Here is a 17,641-nt window from a genome sequence, read left to right on the forward strand (position 1 = left end):
CAGGTTAAACAGTGCAGCATTTCCCCTGCATTATGTCTCATTGCTCTCATCCTCTGCCCACCTTGTTAAAAGCAACCTGGGCGGACAGAATACCAATGACAGAGGCAGCGTGCAGGTCTGAGATAACAGCCAGTGGCGAGCCGATCAGAAACCCAAACCCCAACATCTATCTGTTGGGGAGCGCGAGTAACAAGAGCAGCAGCACAGAAGACGGTCTGTCAGTGTTTATTTACAGAGTATTTACAGTCAGGGGGAAAACAGAGAAGGCAGCGTGGTGATGCATGTCACCGAGCTACGTTTGCGCATCCTTGTAGAGAACATCTGCCACCAGGGCTCGCACTGCGGCCGGATCATCAGCATCTGTGGAGGCGAAACACAATGTGACGGTTACCGCTGAAACCGGAGTACTGACATTAGGGCTGCCACAAACGATTATTTTGATAGTCGACTAGTCACCGATTATTTTTGATTAGTCGACTAATCAGATCATCATCCATTGGACGTACAGCGTACAGCTTATTGCACCAGCAGCATCTGGTCTTATATAACTATCATTAGCTTACAGCTTGAAGTGTTTGTGCTAACTAAAAATAAAGACAAGATGGTAGTTTATTAATTTTTAATGAAATTTGCAGATTGTTTCGGTGAAGTTTAATAAACTCCTTGCTTTCTAAAATATAACAGGACACCGGAGTATATTATCCAGCGTCTCAAACTTCTGATGATCAGCTGTCTGCTTGAAGTTTATTTAGCTGTGCAAAAACTATAACTTTAATCTTAGCCAAACCGATTTACTCAGGAACAAATAAAATACTAAAGAAAGCCAAACAATAACATTTTAAGTTATCTAAGTGACTTAAATATCATGTTTAACCTGAGTAGCGAAAGACAGTGGTGGGTTTGAAAACGACTTGCCGGGAGTCCGGTGTTCTCACGGCTCTAGTTAGCCTTGCCCCCGCCTAGCTAACGAGCTAGTGGGTAACAGACGTCTCCGAAAACGTCGGAGAGCTTTTGAAAATATGTGGTGTCTTGATAAACTGAGCAGATATTTGAGGTTTACACAGCTACATTCTCGCCTGAAAATATGTTAAACGTTTATTTTGTGACCCAGAAAGAATAATAAGAGTAAAGTTAAAACTAACTAGCTGCCGCCATTGTTGACAACTGCGCTGGGCTGCGCTATGAATTCTGGGACACAGCTTCTTCTTCTTCGGGGTTTAACGGCAGCTGGCATCCTTGTACATGCAGTGCTGCCATCTTCTGTCTCAGTCCGTTATTACACCCTTAAATCCTACTACTCATTCCTGCGTCCTTTGTGATCTTACAAAGCTTCAAACGATGCGTCGACTATTAAATTAGTCGTCGACGATTTTAATAGTCGACATAATCGTGACTAGTCGACTAATCGTGGCAGCCCTAACTGACATGTGACCAGATTAACATGACTTCACAGGAAATGACTCCACAAACGTTCACGGTGCATTCGGGCACGGTCTGATAGGCACCATGTCAGATTACACAATTAGGAAAGCCATACATTATGGCCGTGACTGATGACATATTGGAGATCGACCAATCACAGCTCGCAGCCTTTCACAGCCTGTTGATGTCACCGGGATTAAACAGGAATTTACACAAACAAAGGCGCAGATCATATCGACTCATATCGACTGTTTCAAGCTCAAATGGAAAAGATGTTAGCTTGCATCTTCTATTGGGTAATCGTAAGAAGTCTTACATAGGGGAAAAAGGCTAAAACCCCCCCCCTAAATTTCAGCCTTTTTGTGGAAGTAATAATCAATCATCGTGCAATTTACATTCATAATGCAAATATTTTAGTTTATACTCAAGAATATTTGCTTTAAACCTTTAGTTTATTATTTGGCAGACTTTCAAATATAAACCTACTAATCAAACCAGCACATTATTATTTTTTGAGACATTAAGATGCTAAATTGCATTTGTTTTCCTAAACAGAAGAATTAGTTTTAAGTGGTTGATTATTATTTATTCCTGATTCATTTCTGACTTCTCCAAGAAGTATTACATTTGTTAAGTAGTTTTGCATTTGGCTAGAGTCAGTGTTACAGCACAGTCTCAAGAGTCTAAACAGTCTTTACAGGGCCGTAGAAGGCCTTAACACATCAGCAGGACAGGTAGCTGCTCCTTTGTGCAACAAAGAATAGGATGAGCACTGCCAGAGCTACAATATAACCTCCACGAGGCCACAAGTGTGAATGTCTGAGCAAACAATCAGTGGGCCCTGTGCTCGCTGCCCGGCACCATTGAGCCCGATTGGCATTTGCCATCGAATACCAGTATAGATGTAAATACTTGGGAGAACAAGGAGACGAGACTAAGATCTTCTGCACTTTTTAAAATGATCCTTAATATTTTCCAGTGTGTAATGCTTCCAGTATTTCTTTTACACATAGGATATGAAGGTGAAGTCATAGCATTGAATTTGAGTGCAGGATTTTAAGCTGCAGTGCTCTAAATTGGTACAAATCATTATTCCAATTGTCCTCTCACATACTTTCTGTGATCTCAATTCCCTCTCTCAGGTCTGTCCCAGTTTAGGATCACTAATCCCGCAACACCCACTGAAAATTTACACAGCATGCTTTTAAATGTCAGAGTACTCAACATTTTTAATACAGTTGTTTACATAGTCTGTTATCTGTCTCCAGAAGAAAAAATACCCTTCATATTGAATCTAGGCTGTTAACTGGGGTGAAAGTAGATGCTATTTCAGCTTTCCCTCCAATGCGTTGCACTGCCCTCCAGGCCTCGATTGCGAAAGAAATAGAAATCAGATTTGAAAGAGGTCTTAAGCATCCACTCATTGTATTTACTTCAGATCACTTATGTTGGTTCCCTGTAGGCCGACGACTTTGTTGTTGGTTGCGCATCATTGAAAAGGTCCTGGAAACGGTCACACCACATCGTAAAAGGGATTTTTTTTAAATCCCAGTGAATCTTTAAGAGACGGCACTGTGCTGAGGTATTCTGTGTGTGACTATCAGACACTATTGTTGGGAACATCTGCCCCTAAATTTCAGAACCTTCTGGGAAACAGCTGCAGATTAAGTGAGTTAATACATCAGTGAGCAGCTATATTTAGTCCTGAACTACACACTGGATAAATATGACTTTTTGTGGACATAAACGCCTAACTTCACAGTCAGCCTCCCACCTTCATCTCTACTTTGATGTCAGGTATGCGCCGCTTACCTTGCACCGCTCAGCAAACATCGCTGACACTTTACAAGCTGATGTTTGAACTCGTCCGTCACAAATTTGAAAATGCCCACGTAGGAGCAGCTGATTTAGAAACCTTCCCCTCTTTGTGATGGAGAACTGGCAAACTCATAATCAGCGCTTGGCTAAAGGGAGCTTATTATGGTGAAAAAGCAGCAGGGGAGCGCCTCAGAGCTGCTGCTGACATTTCAAGGAGGTCAGGGTGAGGCAGCTAAAACCATCGACACCTAGAGAACAGTTTACCTTCTTTTCCTTCAAACTACTGGAAATTGTAGATGGCAGATGGACAGCAACGATTAAACAACAGATAAGGAAGACGACTGGAAGCGTAAGCAGGACCACAGTCATTTACTTCTCCCCACATTTACAGTTGCACCGTGACTGTGTACTCTGCACCAACTTGAGGCCTCTAATGGAGAACACTGGGCAGAAAAAAACTCAGATGCATACATCGCAGCGACACGCAGTTCATTTTAACCACATACACTGTAGATGGTAACTGTTCTTTAATTTCAGCTATATTTGCATGTAAAGCGAGCAGTCAAAGGGAAAGGCTGGGTAATAAACAACCAGTTTTTATAATACAGCCAGAAGCAGCTAAAGTGTGTGCCTGCAGGAGGAGAGCATAAACTGACACTACAGCGACGTGTAGAAAAAGCCACAAGACTTGAATTAACACTCAATTAATACCCAACGTTACATCTAACCAGTTTACAATATCCTAGTTATATTTGTTTGGTGATCAATAGGAATTCTTGCAGAGACTGTGCTGCAAACTGTTTCTTTAAAGAAGAGTAAGAACTTGCTGGCAGGGCCTCGTTAGTTGTAAAGTCTGTCATGGTTTTCTTCCTTCCTCCTCATCAGTATTCAGATCAGAGCCCCAGTTGGGCTCTTATTCGCCCTCAAACTGAGGAGGTGTGTGCTTGACTCCGAACGCTGAGCTGCCGACGTACTTACCGACTCCCAGCATCTTCAGGTGGCTTTTAAAGCCGGGCTTTTCCTCCAGCACTCGCAGCAGGTTGGTGGATTCCATGCGCTCCAGCTCCACCTTCCAGTAGATGTAGATTTTGTGGTTGAAGCTGACATAGACGAGGCAGGGCCCGTTTTTGCCCTCCTTACATGTGTACTGACCTGCAACCAGAGAAAACCTGAGAATCTTACACACAGTTTTTACTCAACAGGTGGTGGCAGTGATATGAGGGACCGTGCTTTGTGAATACAAATAAACAAATCAGCAATCCTCCGCTGCCGGGCTACTGTAGCCTCCACACAACACAACAAGTCTGATCTGTCTGAGGAGCTGAGAGCAGAGGGGAGTGAGGCCTGAACACCTCATTTAAACTCAGCAGGTGGAAAGCAGCAAAAATGGCTGGAATCAGAGATCTCAGGCGTCTTTTGTCTCTTTCTTTAATCCACTTAAAACCACACATGTCACACTAGGCGCCTCAGATTAACTGTCCAAACACTGCAGAGAGATCTGACAGCACAGATAAGAAAGACAGAGAGAGGAGAGGAGAGGAGGAAAAGCTCAAAGCAAGGCGAGGCTAAAGTTCTATGCTGCCATCTGGTGGAGCAGGTTTGAAATTCCACCTTTGTTTGAGGTTACAAACGCCTGGACTAAGGTAAGAAATCAGGTTGTAGAGAGCACGAAAACTGCAGTGAGGCCACGGGAGTGAAAATATATGAAAAGTCCAGAGGATTTTCACATCTTGTTTGAACTGTTAGTGTAATAAATATCCTCGTCGCTTAGCTACAAAAATGATTTTCCACTAACCTGCAAAATGTAATGTAACATGTGGGAAAGCATTGTGCAGTCATTTTCTAAAGGGTTCAGTCATTTAATTTGAGAACCTTCAGTTTTCTGGTTATTATTAAGGGTGTGGGGTAAAGAGCTGTCCTTCACCTGAGCTCACAGTTTTAGCTTGTTATCTCTGGCCCAGTACGCACATGTTTGTGGCCCATGAACTAAAAGGAGTTTGAAGCTAGAGCCTGGGAGGAGTTGTAGCTGAGGTGTTGTCAAACATTTAGGTACCTTAACCTCAAATCCAGAAGTGTAAAGCAGATCATTTCCTGCTGAGAGAGGAAAACAGTGGAAAATATTCCAAACACCTTCTCCTCAAACAGTCAGAACCTCAAGTGAAAAATGGTTTCATCTGCATTAATCTGGAGCTGTGTGGACAGCCTGAGGGAAATATCTGTGTCTTCAGCTGCTGAAAGCTCCGCTGCGAGAGGCTCAGAGACACATTAAGCAGAATCAACAGATTTATGGATGTTCAGCAACTCCGCTAATCCAGAGGATTAGAAGACTCCAGGTGGATTTACCTGCAAAAATGTGTAAACGATTTACAGAGCACAGATCTGAGCATACACATGTCTGTTTATCATTTATTCTCTTTGCCTTAAGCTCACCATCAATACTGAGCTGAGTGAGTTAACGTGAAAGCCAAAAACGCCCCAGCGGCTTGTTTTTAAGTGTGTCACATTCAACAGTGAGCTGAAAGTCGCATTATAAGTTGGACAAAGCTGCAGATTTAGATCTACTGTTGGAAAGGTCCGAGTGGCGCGTCGTCGCATTAGCCGAAAATTTGACGAGTGTCTGTGACCGTCACAGAAAAACGACGGCGGAGCAAAAACAAGGAGGAGGTGGTGTGACGTCCCTCACCTGCACAGAAGGCGTTGACGTTCTCGTCGAACTGGAACCTCACCACGGTCCGATTGTGGTCGATGATGTAGGTTTGACCGTCCCAAGCACACGCCACCACCTCCTCTCTGCCGTCCCCCTGGAAGAAGACACAAACACAGACGCACACAGGGTTGCTGCGTAGCTGAGCGCATACACAAAGGCAAACGCACATTTCTGAATTAATTCAGCATGTAATCGAGTAGAAACAGTTGTCTGGTAAAAGTTTTTAAGTGAGCAGGGTAAAGGGTAAAAATCTGAATTTGGTCGGATATTGTTCTTGCTGTGGTGGCTTAATGGAGATCAAACTGGTATAGTATAAACTAAAGTGACTAACTTGAAATACCCATGAGTGCCGAGAAGAACAGAGAGACTTTCTCGACAGCGGCTGCATGACTGCAATGTCACGTGTAGCCTACACGGGGGGTTTTATTTTGAAAACTAAATGGCTTCTCTGTGCTGTTGTTACGTCTGACTTCCTGCCGGCTTTATCTGCATTTTAAGTTAAATGTTAGTTAAATGAGTCCCATCAGCTCCAACAATTTCTAATAACACACGTAAGAACATTAAAAACAGACGAGTTAGCAAAACATCTGTTTTTCACTGGAAACTAAAAAAACAAAAACAAACAAAAGGTTTATATTTTTGTTAAAAGTTGAAAGCGTCCACGAGTGTCGGCCTGTCGCAGAGACTCACTGTGACGTCGAGCTTCTGCAGGGCAAACAGCTGATGATCCACCTGCACCGACCACAACAACTGCTCCGAACTGTTCATCAGCTTCAGCGTCCCTGTGACACGGGGAGGCAGAAAACAGGTCGGCCTTAAAAATGGTCAAAAATAAATCAACACGGCTAAAAACTGCTGTTGTGTACAGACTGTCACTGTCATATGCATTTTAGCCAACAAATTAAAAAACTCTTTCTCCTGCTTAACCAGCTTGTTCTAGTTGATAGAAAAGCACAGACTTCTCCACAGAGATGTGAATTTTAAGTGTTTAAAATTCCCATCCTACCATCTAAAGTACAGAGAGCAAACAGTCCACACGTTGACGACTCTTCCTTGGATCCTGTAAAAAAAAAAAAAAAAAAAAACACACACACACAAAAAAACTGAATTCTTCTATTAATATGCAATCAGCCATTTTTTTGTGAGTTTTTTTAAAACCATATCAAACGCACTTTTATATGTTTTTACTGTCACACCGATCGCAGTATGAAAGGAAATCATTTGCATCATCTGTGTTTCTGCATCTCAGCAGGATGATGAGAAGAGGAGACTTAAAGAAATTGTACAATTACAACACACCTAAAGAAACCCACTGAGACGAGACTCAGCTGCAGTTTAAAAGTGTCTCCAGGTGAGCGACAGGGCCCGGGTTTACCTGCAGACGCCCTCTGTCCCCACATTATTTACCTCATCAGCGACCCAGTAAACAAGCGTAGGTGCGAGTGTAAAACGAGCCGGCTGGTAAGAGCGTCTACCTTTGCTAATGCTGCCGATGAGGTGAGTGGAAACGTTCTTGTTGTGTATCCGCCCGGTGGTCAGATGGAGAACTACGTCTCTGGAGGGCCCCTCGCTGTGAGGAGGGAAATCACGCTAAATTAATCCAGTCCATCAATCAATCTAACCGACACTCACATTATAATGGAGGAGGCGTCTACCTCCCAGGCGTGGTGGGGGTGTCGTCGCCAGAGTCGGAGGAGTCCTGTTGCGTCCAGGAGCAGAGCAGGATGGCGTAGCCGCAGCCTGGCTGAGACACCATCAGCTCAGGTAACCCCTCTGGACCCGGGTTCACTGACAGACTGTCCACCTGCAGAACAGCCAATACCTGATTATTTATTCAGCTAGGTCTCATCTATGGAGGGCCTTGAGTGCCCAAACGCCCTTTTCCATCAGTACCTACTAAGGTCAGCTCGCCATGGTTTTATGGGTTTTCTGTCTAATGGAATAATAGTTTGTAATGATTGTGAAGGCACATGTTTGAAATGTTTGAAATAAAAATGAACTGAACTGAACTGAACGTTTTCACAGTGGTAATACGAAATAATGTCACGTCTACACAGGCGGAGGTACCGCTCATTGGGGTGGACTACGCTAAAATAATTTGGTAAAATGCTGCCACCTAGTGGTGAAAGTTTTCATTAAAGTTTGCTGAGAAAATATAAAGTAGTTTATTTATAAGGTGCACCTTACTGGCACTAGACTGCACCCTCTTTTGCGTTCAGAAGTGCTTTAATTCTTTGTGGAACAGATTTAAAAAGGTCCTGGAAACATTCCTCAGAGATTTTGGTCCATACTGACATGATAACATCACACAGTCGCTGCAGATTTGTTGGCTGCACATCCATGACGCAAATCTCCCTCTGCACCACATCCCAAAGGTGCTCTATTGTACTGAGATCTGATGACAGCCTGTGAAGTACAGAGTACATGAGGAGATGTGTGCACTGTGATCCAAGGGATAGATGTGGTCTGGAACAACACTCGGGTAGACCGTGGGGTTTAAATGATGCTCAGTTTGTACAAAGGGGTCCAGAGTGTGCCCAGAAAATACCCCCCCCCCCCCGCATCAAATCAAGTTTAGTGATTTCACATGCTGGTAAGAAACAACACCTGAGCTCACCTGTCCCTCCAGAAGCCATTTCTTCAACAGAATCAGCTGACCAGGCCCTGCATCAGAGCTGTCAGACGGCTCCTCCCAGCGAAAGGCTCGCACCACTCGGTCTGTGTATCCCACCACCAGCTCGCAGCGCCCATCTCCATCTGCAGACACGCACACGCTGCACTCAAAAATCACAAAAATCCACATTTATCACAGAAGAATTTAGCGAGAATTTACCAATATCACTGATGAGGATGACTTTGGTGTTGGCGGGAATGTGCTGGGTGAGGAAGGGCTTCTGGTCATCAGGTGACTGAAACTCGTGCTGGCTGGATGAGTCTGCCTTGCTCGCGGCAGCAGCTGTGAGGTCAAAGAGGTGAAACCAGCCCTCTGCGCCCACGGCAACCACGAAGTTCTGACACAGAAAAAATTAAAATAAAAACACGCCGTCACATCAAATCCTAAACCTTCAGACAATATGCAGCTTCTGACTTCTCTGTTCTCACCTTTCCTTTGTTGCACACATCTCCAACAGCAACGCAGGTCAGCTGGGAAAGCACAACACACCACATGAGCCACAGATCACATGACACAAAAGGATTTTTCTAGCACCTGCACTGACCATGCCCACGCAGGACCTTGTGATCCAAGGTTTGGAGTCATCGTTCTTGTAAACAAGCAGCTTTCCGTTGGTGTCTCCTACGACCAGCTCGTTCAGCTGCAGAGAAGGGAGACAGCCGTGTTAGTGGAGCAGTTGAACAATCAGGTAACACAGGTCATAAAATTTTTTTTTTTACTCTTCTTGATCAAGACAAATTCTAAACTGAGAAGCTAAAAAGTCATTAATTGTGAGACAAAACATCATTATATTTTGCTAGGAAAATGGGGAATAGATGTGTTTGTGTTTGGAATCACTGTCATGCTGATAAACAGAGCCACTGCCAATCAGATGTTTTCCAGGTAATTTGGCACACATCAGCAATAGTGGATCAAAATGTGAGTTCTCTAACACGACACTGGCTGAAACCCTAAGTTGTCATGTGCAGACACAGCACTGATTCATCCCTTTAGTGTGGTGCCTTTTTAATTGTTTTTTCAGTCAGGTAAAAATGAAAAAGATCAGGAAGCAAACAGCACTCAACTGAAAATAAGTTAAAAAGCAGCCAGTGTCCGAACAACCAAGGAGAACTTGAAAAAAAGTACCAGAATTTCTTCCTCTTTGGAAGCAAGATGGAGAAAGAAATGAGCGGTGACTCAAGACTTATTATAATAAGAACAGACTGCAAAAAGTCTAGTTATCAAACCATAAATAAATACATTACTAAATATATTTAGAATTTAATTTAAACATTTAAAAGTCTGCATTCAAGAGGTCCGAGAAGACAAAACAAACATTAACGATAACAATAATAAACAAAAGTTAGCTTAGCTTCCGTACCGAATCGTTGTCTGCGTCTCCCAGACAGATGGCGTGAGGAAACAGAGTCCCTGTGAAGTCTAAGCTAACCCGGTGCACATAGTTCAGAGAGCGCATAGCTGATAGTCTTTGTATTCCCTTTACGGCCGCTGATTTACCGATACTGCTCTGGCTACCTCATTCACGCGCTCACCGCCTCCTCCTAGTAAACAAAACCACGTGACCTAATATCTACGGGATCGTAGCAGAGACATAAAAGGTGATCCGCAAACCAAAGCACTGATCTGCCTGGACGTGTTCCTGTTTCCATATATATATTTTATTAGTAGTAGTAAAAACATGTACGCACATGTGTATGTTTGAAGAAAGAGAGCTTTTAAAACTGAGCTAGTTTACGTACGCTGTGAAATACTGACACCTGGCGGTCAATGAGCGTAAGTGCATACTTTCAAATAGTTTGATTTTCGTTCTTGCCTCTGTTCTTTCTTTGCTGGACCCCCATAACAGCAAAGAAAATTACATTATGTACCCAGACCATGCACCTGGTGATCTATTGAATCTTCCCCACGTTGGTGAAAAAGTAAATCTCATCGTTATCTTATTAATTTAAACATTTTGCAAACAAACACGATATTAAAACATATTAAAGCGTGAAAAGCACCAAAACGAACACTCAAAGTGAAGAAAACTAGCTATTAAACATAAACATAAGCTAAAATTAGAAAAAAAAGTTATTTAAACTTGCAGATGTTATTAGATCATAGTCCACATATTATTTATTAATGCAATTTGCACTTCTCTCTTACACAGTGTCAGTCCTTTTAACTAAATTCGGGTTTGTTTTTTATTTTTATTTTAACATTGTTGCTTATTTAACACAACAATTTCTCTTGTGGAATCTATCTATCTATCAATCTGAAACAGGGCAGGATGGGAGGATTTACTTCTCGGTGATAACGTCCACTGCTGTCCTCTAGAGGGCGCCCGTTAATTACAACTTTACCTGTAAAGCAATAAACGACGCAGGCGTGAGGGAGTTAAATCAGTGTGAAGCCAAACATTCTAGAAGAGAAGAGAAGCTCCACTGCAGAAGAGTTATTTTTAACTTTGTCAGCCATAATTATAATTCAGTTTAAAAAAACAAACAAACAAAAAACAATAAATGATATGATACTATGATGAATTACATTTATTTTTGTAGAGATGAAGTGTTTATCGGTCTTTCTGGGTGACTGAGCCTGCCACAAAACAAACTGAGAGATAATCCCTCGCATCCCCCCCCCGCACACACACCAACACCAAAGAAAAGAGGGAAAAATACAGAAAGTGGTTAAAGAGGGAACTCGGGTAGACAGATGTCATATTAATTATTACACCCAGCTTTGAGTGGAAGGCCCCTCGAGTAAAGTGAGTGCCCTCCCAGCCTCTGGACGACAAGCAGCAGCGGAGAGAGAGAGAGAGAGAGAGAGTCCTCACAAAACGATAATTGGACTGTGGAAGCCCGCTAACAGCGTGGATATATGTTTCAGAAAGATCAGGCAGGGCGGAGGGGCGCAGGGGGGACGCTGAATAGGACCCACGCCTCTTTTCTAAACTCTCCGGCTGGGCTTTGAAGGAGAAAGTGGAGGTGGTGTGTGTGCGTGTGTGTGCGTGTATCTGTGTGTGTGTGCCTGAATGTGAATGCCACAGAAAATTTGAACTATTTATGGCAATCCCCTCTAAAGGCGCGCATGCACGGGTGCCCAGAATAAGGGGGGAGAGAAAAGAGTGCGCGCGCACACACGCAAGAAGTTCACCCGCAAAAACTGAACCCCAAAACAATCCTAATTCTGTTTAGTGCGCAAAGTTGTGCGTGCATGCGCAAAGACGCGAGAGAGCGTGTTGGAGTTTGTGCGTGTTTTCTTGTTATGCACCTCTCAGTCCCGCATTGAGAGTCCAGTTACGCGCACAGACCGAGGATTTGCGCCTCCTCGTTCCGCTTGTGCGGCCGATGAGGCGCGCAAAGTGGAAAATTTTACAAAGTCCCGCAAACGAGCGGCTGTGTGTAAAGAAATGGCACAGACAGGGACCAGAATCAGGATCGGGCAGAGAGAACGTCGCACACTTCACTTTGTGAATAGATTTTATGCACAGTTTGTGTTTTCTCTCGCTCCTCTGTATTTTAGCTGACCTGTAAAAAACAAAAACAAAAAACAAACCCAAAACAAAACGCGTGACTGTCCACCTGGAAATGCATCAGACTGAGTTCGGTGTGGACTTCTATGAGTCTGTTTCACCTTCTCGTAAAAAACCCCTCTCCTCTCACTGTTTGTTTAGTGCTTCAAGTGGCACGCGTCAGGCGCGCGGCGCACCGGTACCGGGGCAGGAGCCCAAGGTGTATCCACGCGACCGGAGGGCGTGGCCAGCCCCTCAGCCACCCGTGTTGAAAAGCAGTGGCGTCTTTCTCCGAGAGCTCAGAGCAGCTTTGAGGAGCGCGAGGCAGCATCAGCGGAGCTGCGACTGCCCTCCTAACCAATAGTAGCACCCCCCCCCCCTCCACATTGGAGCAAGTGCGCGACCAGCGGCCACAGCACGTGAACGGCACGAGCGGGACGCGCTCCCGGAATCTCTGCGATTCTTTAAAACTTCTGTTTTTTTCCCCACACGCGGGTAGGGACCTCACGACCAAAATGGAAATTAACGCGAGTCAGCAGCAGCAGCTGATGCCGCCCGCGTGCTTCTTCTCCGCGCAGAGCGTCCAGCTGAGCGCGAGCGGCAGCGGGAAGTCCGCGAGCAAGCAACCGAAGCGTCCGCGCTCCTCCTCCCCGGAGCTGCTGCGCTGCAAGCGGCGGTTGAACTTCGCGGGTTTCGGCTACAGCCTGCCACAGCAGCAGCCGCACGCGGTGGCGCGCAGGAACGAGCGCGAGCGCAACCGCGTGAAGCTGGTCAACAACGGCTTCGCCACGCTGCGGGAGCACGTGCCAAACGGCGCCGCCAACAAGAAGATGAGCAAAGTGGAGACACTGCGCTCCGCCGTGGAGTACATCCGCGCGCTGCAGCAGCTGCTGGACGAGCACGACGCCGTGAGCGCGGCGTTCCAGGCGGGCGTGCTGTCGCCCGGCATGTCGCAGGGATACTCCGCGGACATGAACTCCATGGCAGGCTCCCCCGTGTCCTCCTACTCATCCGACGAGGGCTCCTATGACCCCCTAAGTCCGGAGGAGCAGGAGCTGCTGGACTTCACAAACTGGTTCTGAAGAGCATCCGTGCGAGGTAAGCGCACACGTCACCGCGCTCGTTCCAGGCACCATCGTCATTTAACTCCCGACAAACCTAACTTCCCGTTTCTCCTCCTCCTCGCAGAAATATGGATCAGCTCACTTTATTGCTCTCCTGGGCTTGGGATGGTCCCGAGGAGGAGAAGAACAAGATGGTCCTCCCCGGTCCACCTGACAGTCTCAGCAGGGTCCCGGAGCCTTAACTGAACATCAGGCCGGAGATCAGCGCCAAAGGATTAAAGGAAGACGGGTCTCCCACATGCAGCGTGGGAATCCAAACTTTCTGTGTGTCCCCTTGATAAAAAAACAAACAAACAAAAACAAAACAAAAACAAAAGAAAATGACCCTAAAGCGATTCACGCTCTCAGCACATTAAAAACTCTTCTATGCCAACCCCATCACAGTAGCACCAACTCTCTCTCAGACGCTGACTTCAGAAAAATGCTTCCAAGTCACGGATTTATTCTATAAAATTCTATATCAAACGCTCTTTTTTTAAGATATATTAAGATATTTTTGTATGTAAGAGATTTATAGATGTTTTGTACACATCCTTTTGTATATATTTTGTCTATATATTTGCGAAGTCGCTTCTATACCTCCTGCCTATGTAGACGTGTAGTCTATTATTCTCTGGCTGTTGTGTTCACGAGGTTCCAGAGGGAGTTTGATACTCCGATGTTTTATCCTATAGCACCGATGTGTCTTATTTAATAGCAGAACCACGTTATTGCATTATGTCATGTCACAATGATCAAAAACTTATGCAGCTATTGTCCAAACAGAGTGCAATAGCCACGCATTGTCTCTTTATACTGCCAGCTCTATATCCTCTCCACATAAGCGGAAGATAAGAAGTCTTATAACCATATTTTCTACACTCTAGTCTAAAAATAAAACGAGATGCTACTGAATTACTGTTCATGTCTTAATTTTAAAGTGTGTGTGTGTGGTGGTGTGTGTGTGTCGGGGGGGGGGGACGACGACGACGACTGGGTACAGTTTTCCTTTTGTGGCCATTAAAACCAACATGAGTAGATGGAATACGTGGAGATAAAAGGGGAAGAACGCACGTTTTACGCACGATGCATTTTCTCTTTTCTTGTTTGAAGCTGAGCGCAGAGTGGCTCAACTAATTCTGTAGCCGCAGGTCTTTTACTAGAGAACTCTCACACCGCTATCTCTTTCTCCTTGGTAATACCAGCCAGCACCTTCAACCCAACAGACGCATTTTTTCACACTCGCAAAACATGCGTAAAACTCCACTTTGTCTCCATTTTAAAAACACACATACACCTCCTCCACCACATTGATGTCGTGAAAAATAAAAATACTGCTGTGATATTTCTCTTAACAACATGACCTTAAAATGAACACACCTCTGCAGTTAATGAACCCTCGAGTGAGCTTTTCAAGCTAGTCTTCCTTAGCGTCTGTGCGCACGAAGCGGCTGGAAGGTGGATCGCCCAAGTTGTAGGATTACAATGACACTATTTCCCCCAATTCAACTCACACCGAGAAATATAATTCAAGTAAACAGGAGGCTTTAAAATTTACAGATGGAGGGCATGACGTGAGATTGTGAACTAGAGCTCTGAGGTTTCTGCACAACTGAGTTTGACAGGTAGGGCGGAGGCTGCAGCCGGACGCGTGTCTGGTTTAATGAGTGAATGGGGTCTGAATGGTGGTCGAGTGGAGACACGGAGCTGAATTGGCTGATGGCGTGTGCCTCCTGACAGCAGCATGCCGCTGAACACACAACCACCACCTGGGAGGGGAAAAACATCCGTCAGAGTGTGGGGTTCAACATGTTGGTGTTAATGTGGGTGTTTATGCAGAAATGGCGTTAAATACATAAATAAGACACGTTTTAGTGAAATTCTTTGGAAAAACTCGTGTTTATTGTAAATATGAGCGCACAAAGGAGAGTTCGTGGACCACCAGAGGGCCTGAGAGAGAGGCAGAGGGTCCTCCTGGCTCATTCAAAAACACAAGTTATTAGAAAACTGTCTGAGTTTAGCATTAACTTGCAGACACTTCATTGTTTGTACAATAATTAATAAACAATTATAATATCTATTCACTTAATCTATTTATTAGAAGCACAGGACCTGCAACACTTCAGATCAAACAGATGATACCTCTAAATTCTGTATATATTTTCTGATGTGAGTAAAATTTTCTGCCAGCTTGGAATAACTTTAAACCCGAATAAAACTTTTCCATCAGAATAGCACACGAGAAAGGTTTGATCCCACTCTTGTATGTGCAAATACATCTCTAATTTCCTCACCTCTTTCAATTTACTTCAAGACCTTTTATTTTGAAAGGCATCTTGAACTTCAATAAAAATGAGATGTGATTTTTTTTTTTAAGTTTTCAAATTTAACTTTAATTCAGTGTCTAAAAAAGTGAAGTAAGAGGCACGGCAGCCTCCAGCCAAGCACCATCACAGTTTAACAAGTAAACAATTATGATGACTGGATTAAAATAAAACATAAAACAAATAAATAAAAAAGACCTCCAACACACAACCAACAGTGAGAGGTCCCCAGACTTTGTCATGGGGCTCAGCAGTGGGGGGAAAGCCACACAGTGGTACTTTATGACTCAAGGAACCTATGGAGTGAGGAACTTTGTTTCTCTAAAGATAAAATCAATGTTTTGGATTGTTTTAAAAATATAAAACGACAACTTATGGCAAGTAGGGCAAGCCCAGAGAGTGTACACAAAATACATGTTTATTATTATAGACTGTAAATAAAAGATGCATTTAACCTTATAGATTCTATATAAAAGATGCATTTAGGCTTATGGACTTGTTGAGTGTTTTAAAACCAATCTATATGGATCTGAGCTCACTGACTAATGACCCAGTCACATGATGAACTATACTAACAACCTTCTGGAATCTGAGGAGGACCAAAATTACAAAATGAAAATCAAGTTGTTTTAAGTAAGACAAAACAAGTGACTGAGCCCAGGAAGTCCACAGGAAAGTGTTTATTGGAGGGAAGGGGAGGATGCTGAAAGTTAATGTTTACTTTTTTATCATTTAGCTGTATTTATTTAGCAGGAACAATGGACAGTACATAATACAAAGCTACTTTCCTCCTGTAGTCTCTGGTAAGAAGACCCTAAGCTCACCTGCAGCCACATTTTCAAACTAGATGGAGTTCAAAACATGCATCTAAAGAGTCACAATAAAAGCAGTTTTGACTGTTTTCTCTGGTGACATAGAGCTTACAAAGGTTTGCTGCCTGTCACAGCTCATTATGTTTCCCTCAGCGGCAGTCTGTCAAGCGTGCACAAGCGGCAGGAGAGCGCGGCCATATCTAATTGGCAAAGCTTAGGCAAAACAAAGGCTCAAACCACATCAGTTGAGTATCTTAGCGAACATCATTCATCAGTGTTGATTAAGTTGGACTGAACTGGACGGTAGCCAATAGCTCTGCTGCGCTGCTGCATTTTTCTCAAATGTTTTTGTGTCTTTTTTTTTTTAATAAACTCCACAACAATGAACACTTGTTACATGAATCAGAGCGTCAGACTCTGAAACTACAGCAGCCACAGAAGATTTCAGGACCACAGACAGCACTTTACTGCTCTGTGACGTGATCCACATGCCTCAGAGAAACGACAGAGGCTGGAAACAGAACATACTCAGCACACGTGTGACGTAAAGGACATGCGCACAGGAAGAGACCAGCAGCAATGTGACCACCTGAGACTGTGCGATGCCAATAAAATTCAGCTACTCGTACAGATGAGAGATGGAGTGGGAAGTGCAGAGTAAATTCATTTCTATTTTCAGGGAATTGAAATGACTGCTAAAGGGAGCGCAGTGCAAACAAAGTGTAAAATGTAACGTGGATATAAACACACACACACACACATGCTGCAGAGCGTTTACATTATTAATGCAGAAAAAAATAAAGGAGACAATAAAAATCTGACTCCTTGACAGAAGATAACTGATGGTTTCACAACTGTATTTCCATGGTTTATTCATTAATTGAACTATAAAAGGTCAAAAACATTTTGGCTTCCAAAATCTTGACTCTTGTTTATATTCAAAGTATTCATATGGAAATATGTGTTTACACAGCTGTCGAGGAGAGAGATTGTTTGAACATCACCCCACAGAAGTCCCTAAGGGATCGTCAGTCTAATGATCGACTTATCTTTTATCAGTGTGTCATAAACATCCAGTGTAATTTCTGTTCTGGCGGCTTTTATCACCAAGGCTTCTGTTATTTTTTTAATGTCCAACAACAAACACTTGTCTCTGATAGTCTGTTAAATTATTAAAAATCCTGTATTCATAGTTTTTATCATTAGAATGTGAAAGCATTCTTTCAGCGAGTTCGTCTTTAAGATCTAAATATCTAATTGCATAAATATTAGTGCTTATTTATATATA

At 43.7% G+C, this 17,641-nt stretch overlaps 2 protein-coding genes across 2 annotated transcripts; one reads left to right on the top strand and one right to left on the bottom strand.

Moving 5' to 3' along the window:
* Window positions 1-215: 215 nt before the first annotated feature.
* On the bottom strand, window positions 216-10,153 carry itfg2 (integrin alpha FG-GAP repeat containing 2). The gene is made up of 12 exons (XM_085376165.1): window positions 9,982-10,153; window positions 9,166-9,261; window positions 9,050-9,091; window positions 8,781-8,958; window positions 8,565-8,704; window positions 7,603-7,751; window positions 7,423-7,517; window positions 6,954-7,007; window positions 6,638-6,729; window positions 5,924-6,041; window positions 4,219-4,392; window positions 216-360 (listed from the first exon to the last, which is right to left on the bottom strand). Exons 1-12 carry the CDS (start codon window positions 10,075-10,077, stop codon window positions 293-295), a joined length of 1,302 nt encoding a protein of 433 aa, XP_085232291.1. The 5' UTR covers window positions 10,078-10,153; the 3' UTR covers window positions 216-292.
* A 2,467-nt stretch (window positions 10,154-12,620) lies between these two features.
* Window positions 12,621-13,196, top strand: ascl1a (achaete-scute family bHLH transcription factor 1a). The gene has a single exon (XM_085376384.1). The coding sequence runs from the start codon at window positions 12,630-12,632 to the stop codon at window positions 13,194-13,196; it is 567 nt and encodes a 188-aa protein (XP_085232510.1). The 5' UTR covers window positions 12,621-12,629.
* Window positions 13,197-17,641: the final 4,445 nt, after the last annotated feature.

This window comes from Diplotaxodon limnothrissa, linkage group LG17, assembly GCF_057381915.1.
Source record: "Diplotaxodon limnothrissa isolate DT_005_m linkage group LG17, D_limnothrissa_male_GT1.1, whole genome shotgun sequence".
Lineage (NCBI taxonomy): Eukaryota > Metazoa > Chordata > Actinopteri > Cichliformes > Cichlidae > Diplotaxodon > Diplotaxodon limnothrissa.

Excerpts from the sequence above, each read along its gene's own strand:
- ascl1a (XM_085376384.1), top strand. The coding sequence starts at position 12,630 with ATGGAAATTAACGCGAGTCAGCAGCAGCAGCTGATGCCGCCCGCGTGC.
- itfg2 (XM_085376165.1), bottom strand. The coding sequence starts at position 10,077 with ATGCGCTCTCTGAACTATGTGCACCGGGTTAGCTTAGACTTCACAGGG. Across the intron at positions 9,092-9,165 it reads CAAGGTCCTGCGTGGGCATG|CTGACCTGCGTTGCTGTTGG; the intron begins GTCAGTGCAGGT and ends GTGCTTTCCCAG. Across the intron at positions 8,959-9,049 it reads ATGTGTGCAACAAAGGAAAG|AACTTCGTGGTTGCCGTGGG; the intron begins GTGAGAACAGAG and ends TTTCTGTGTCAG.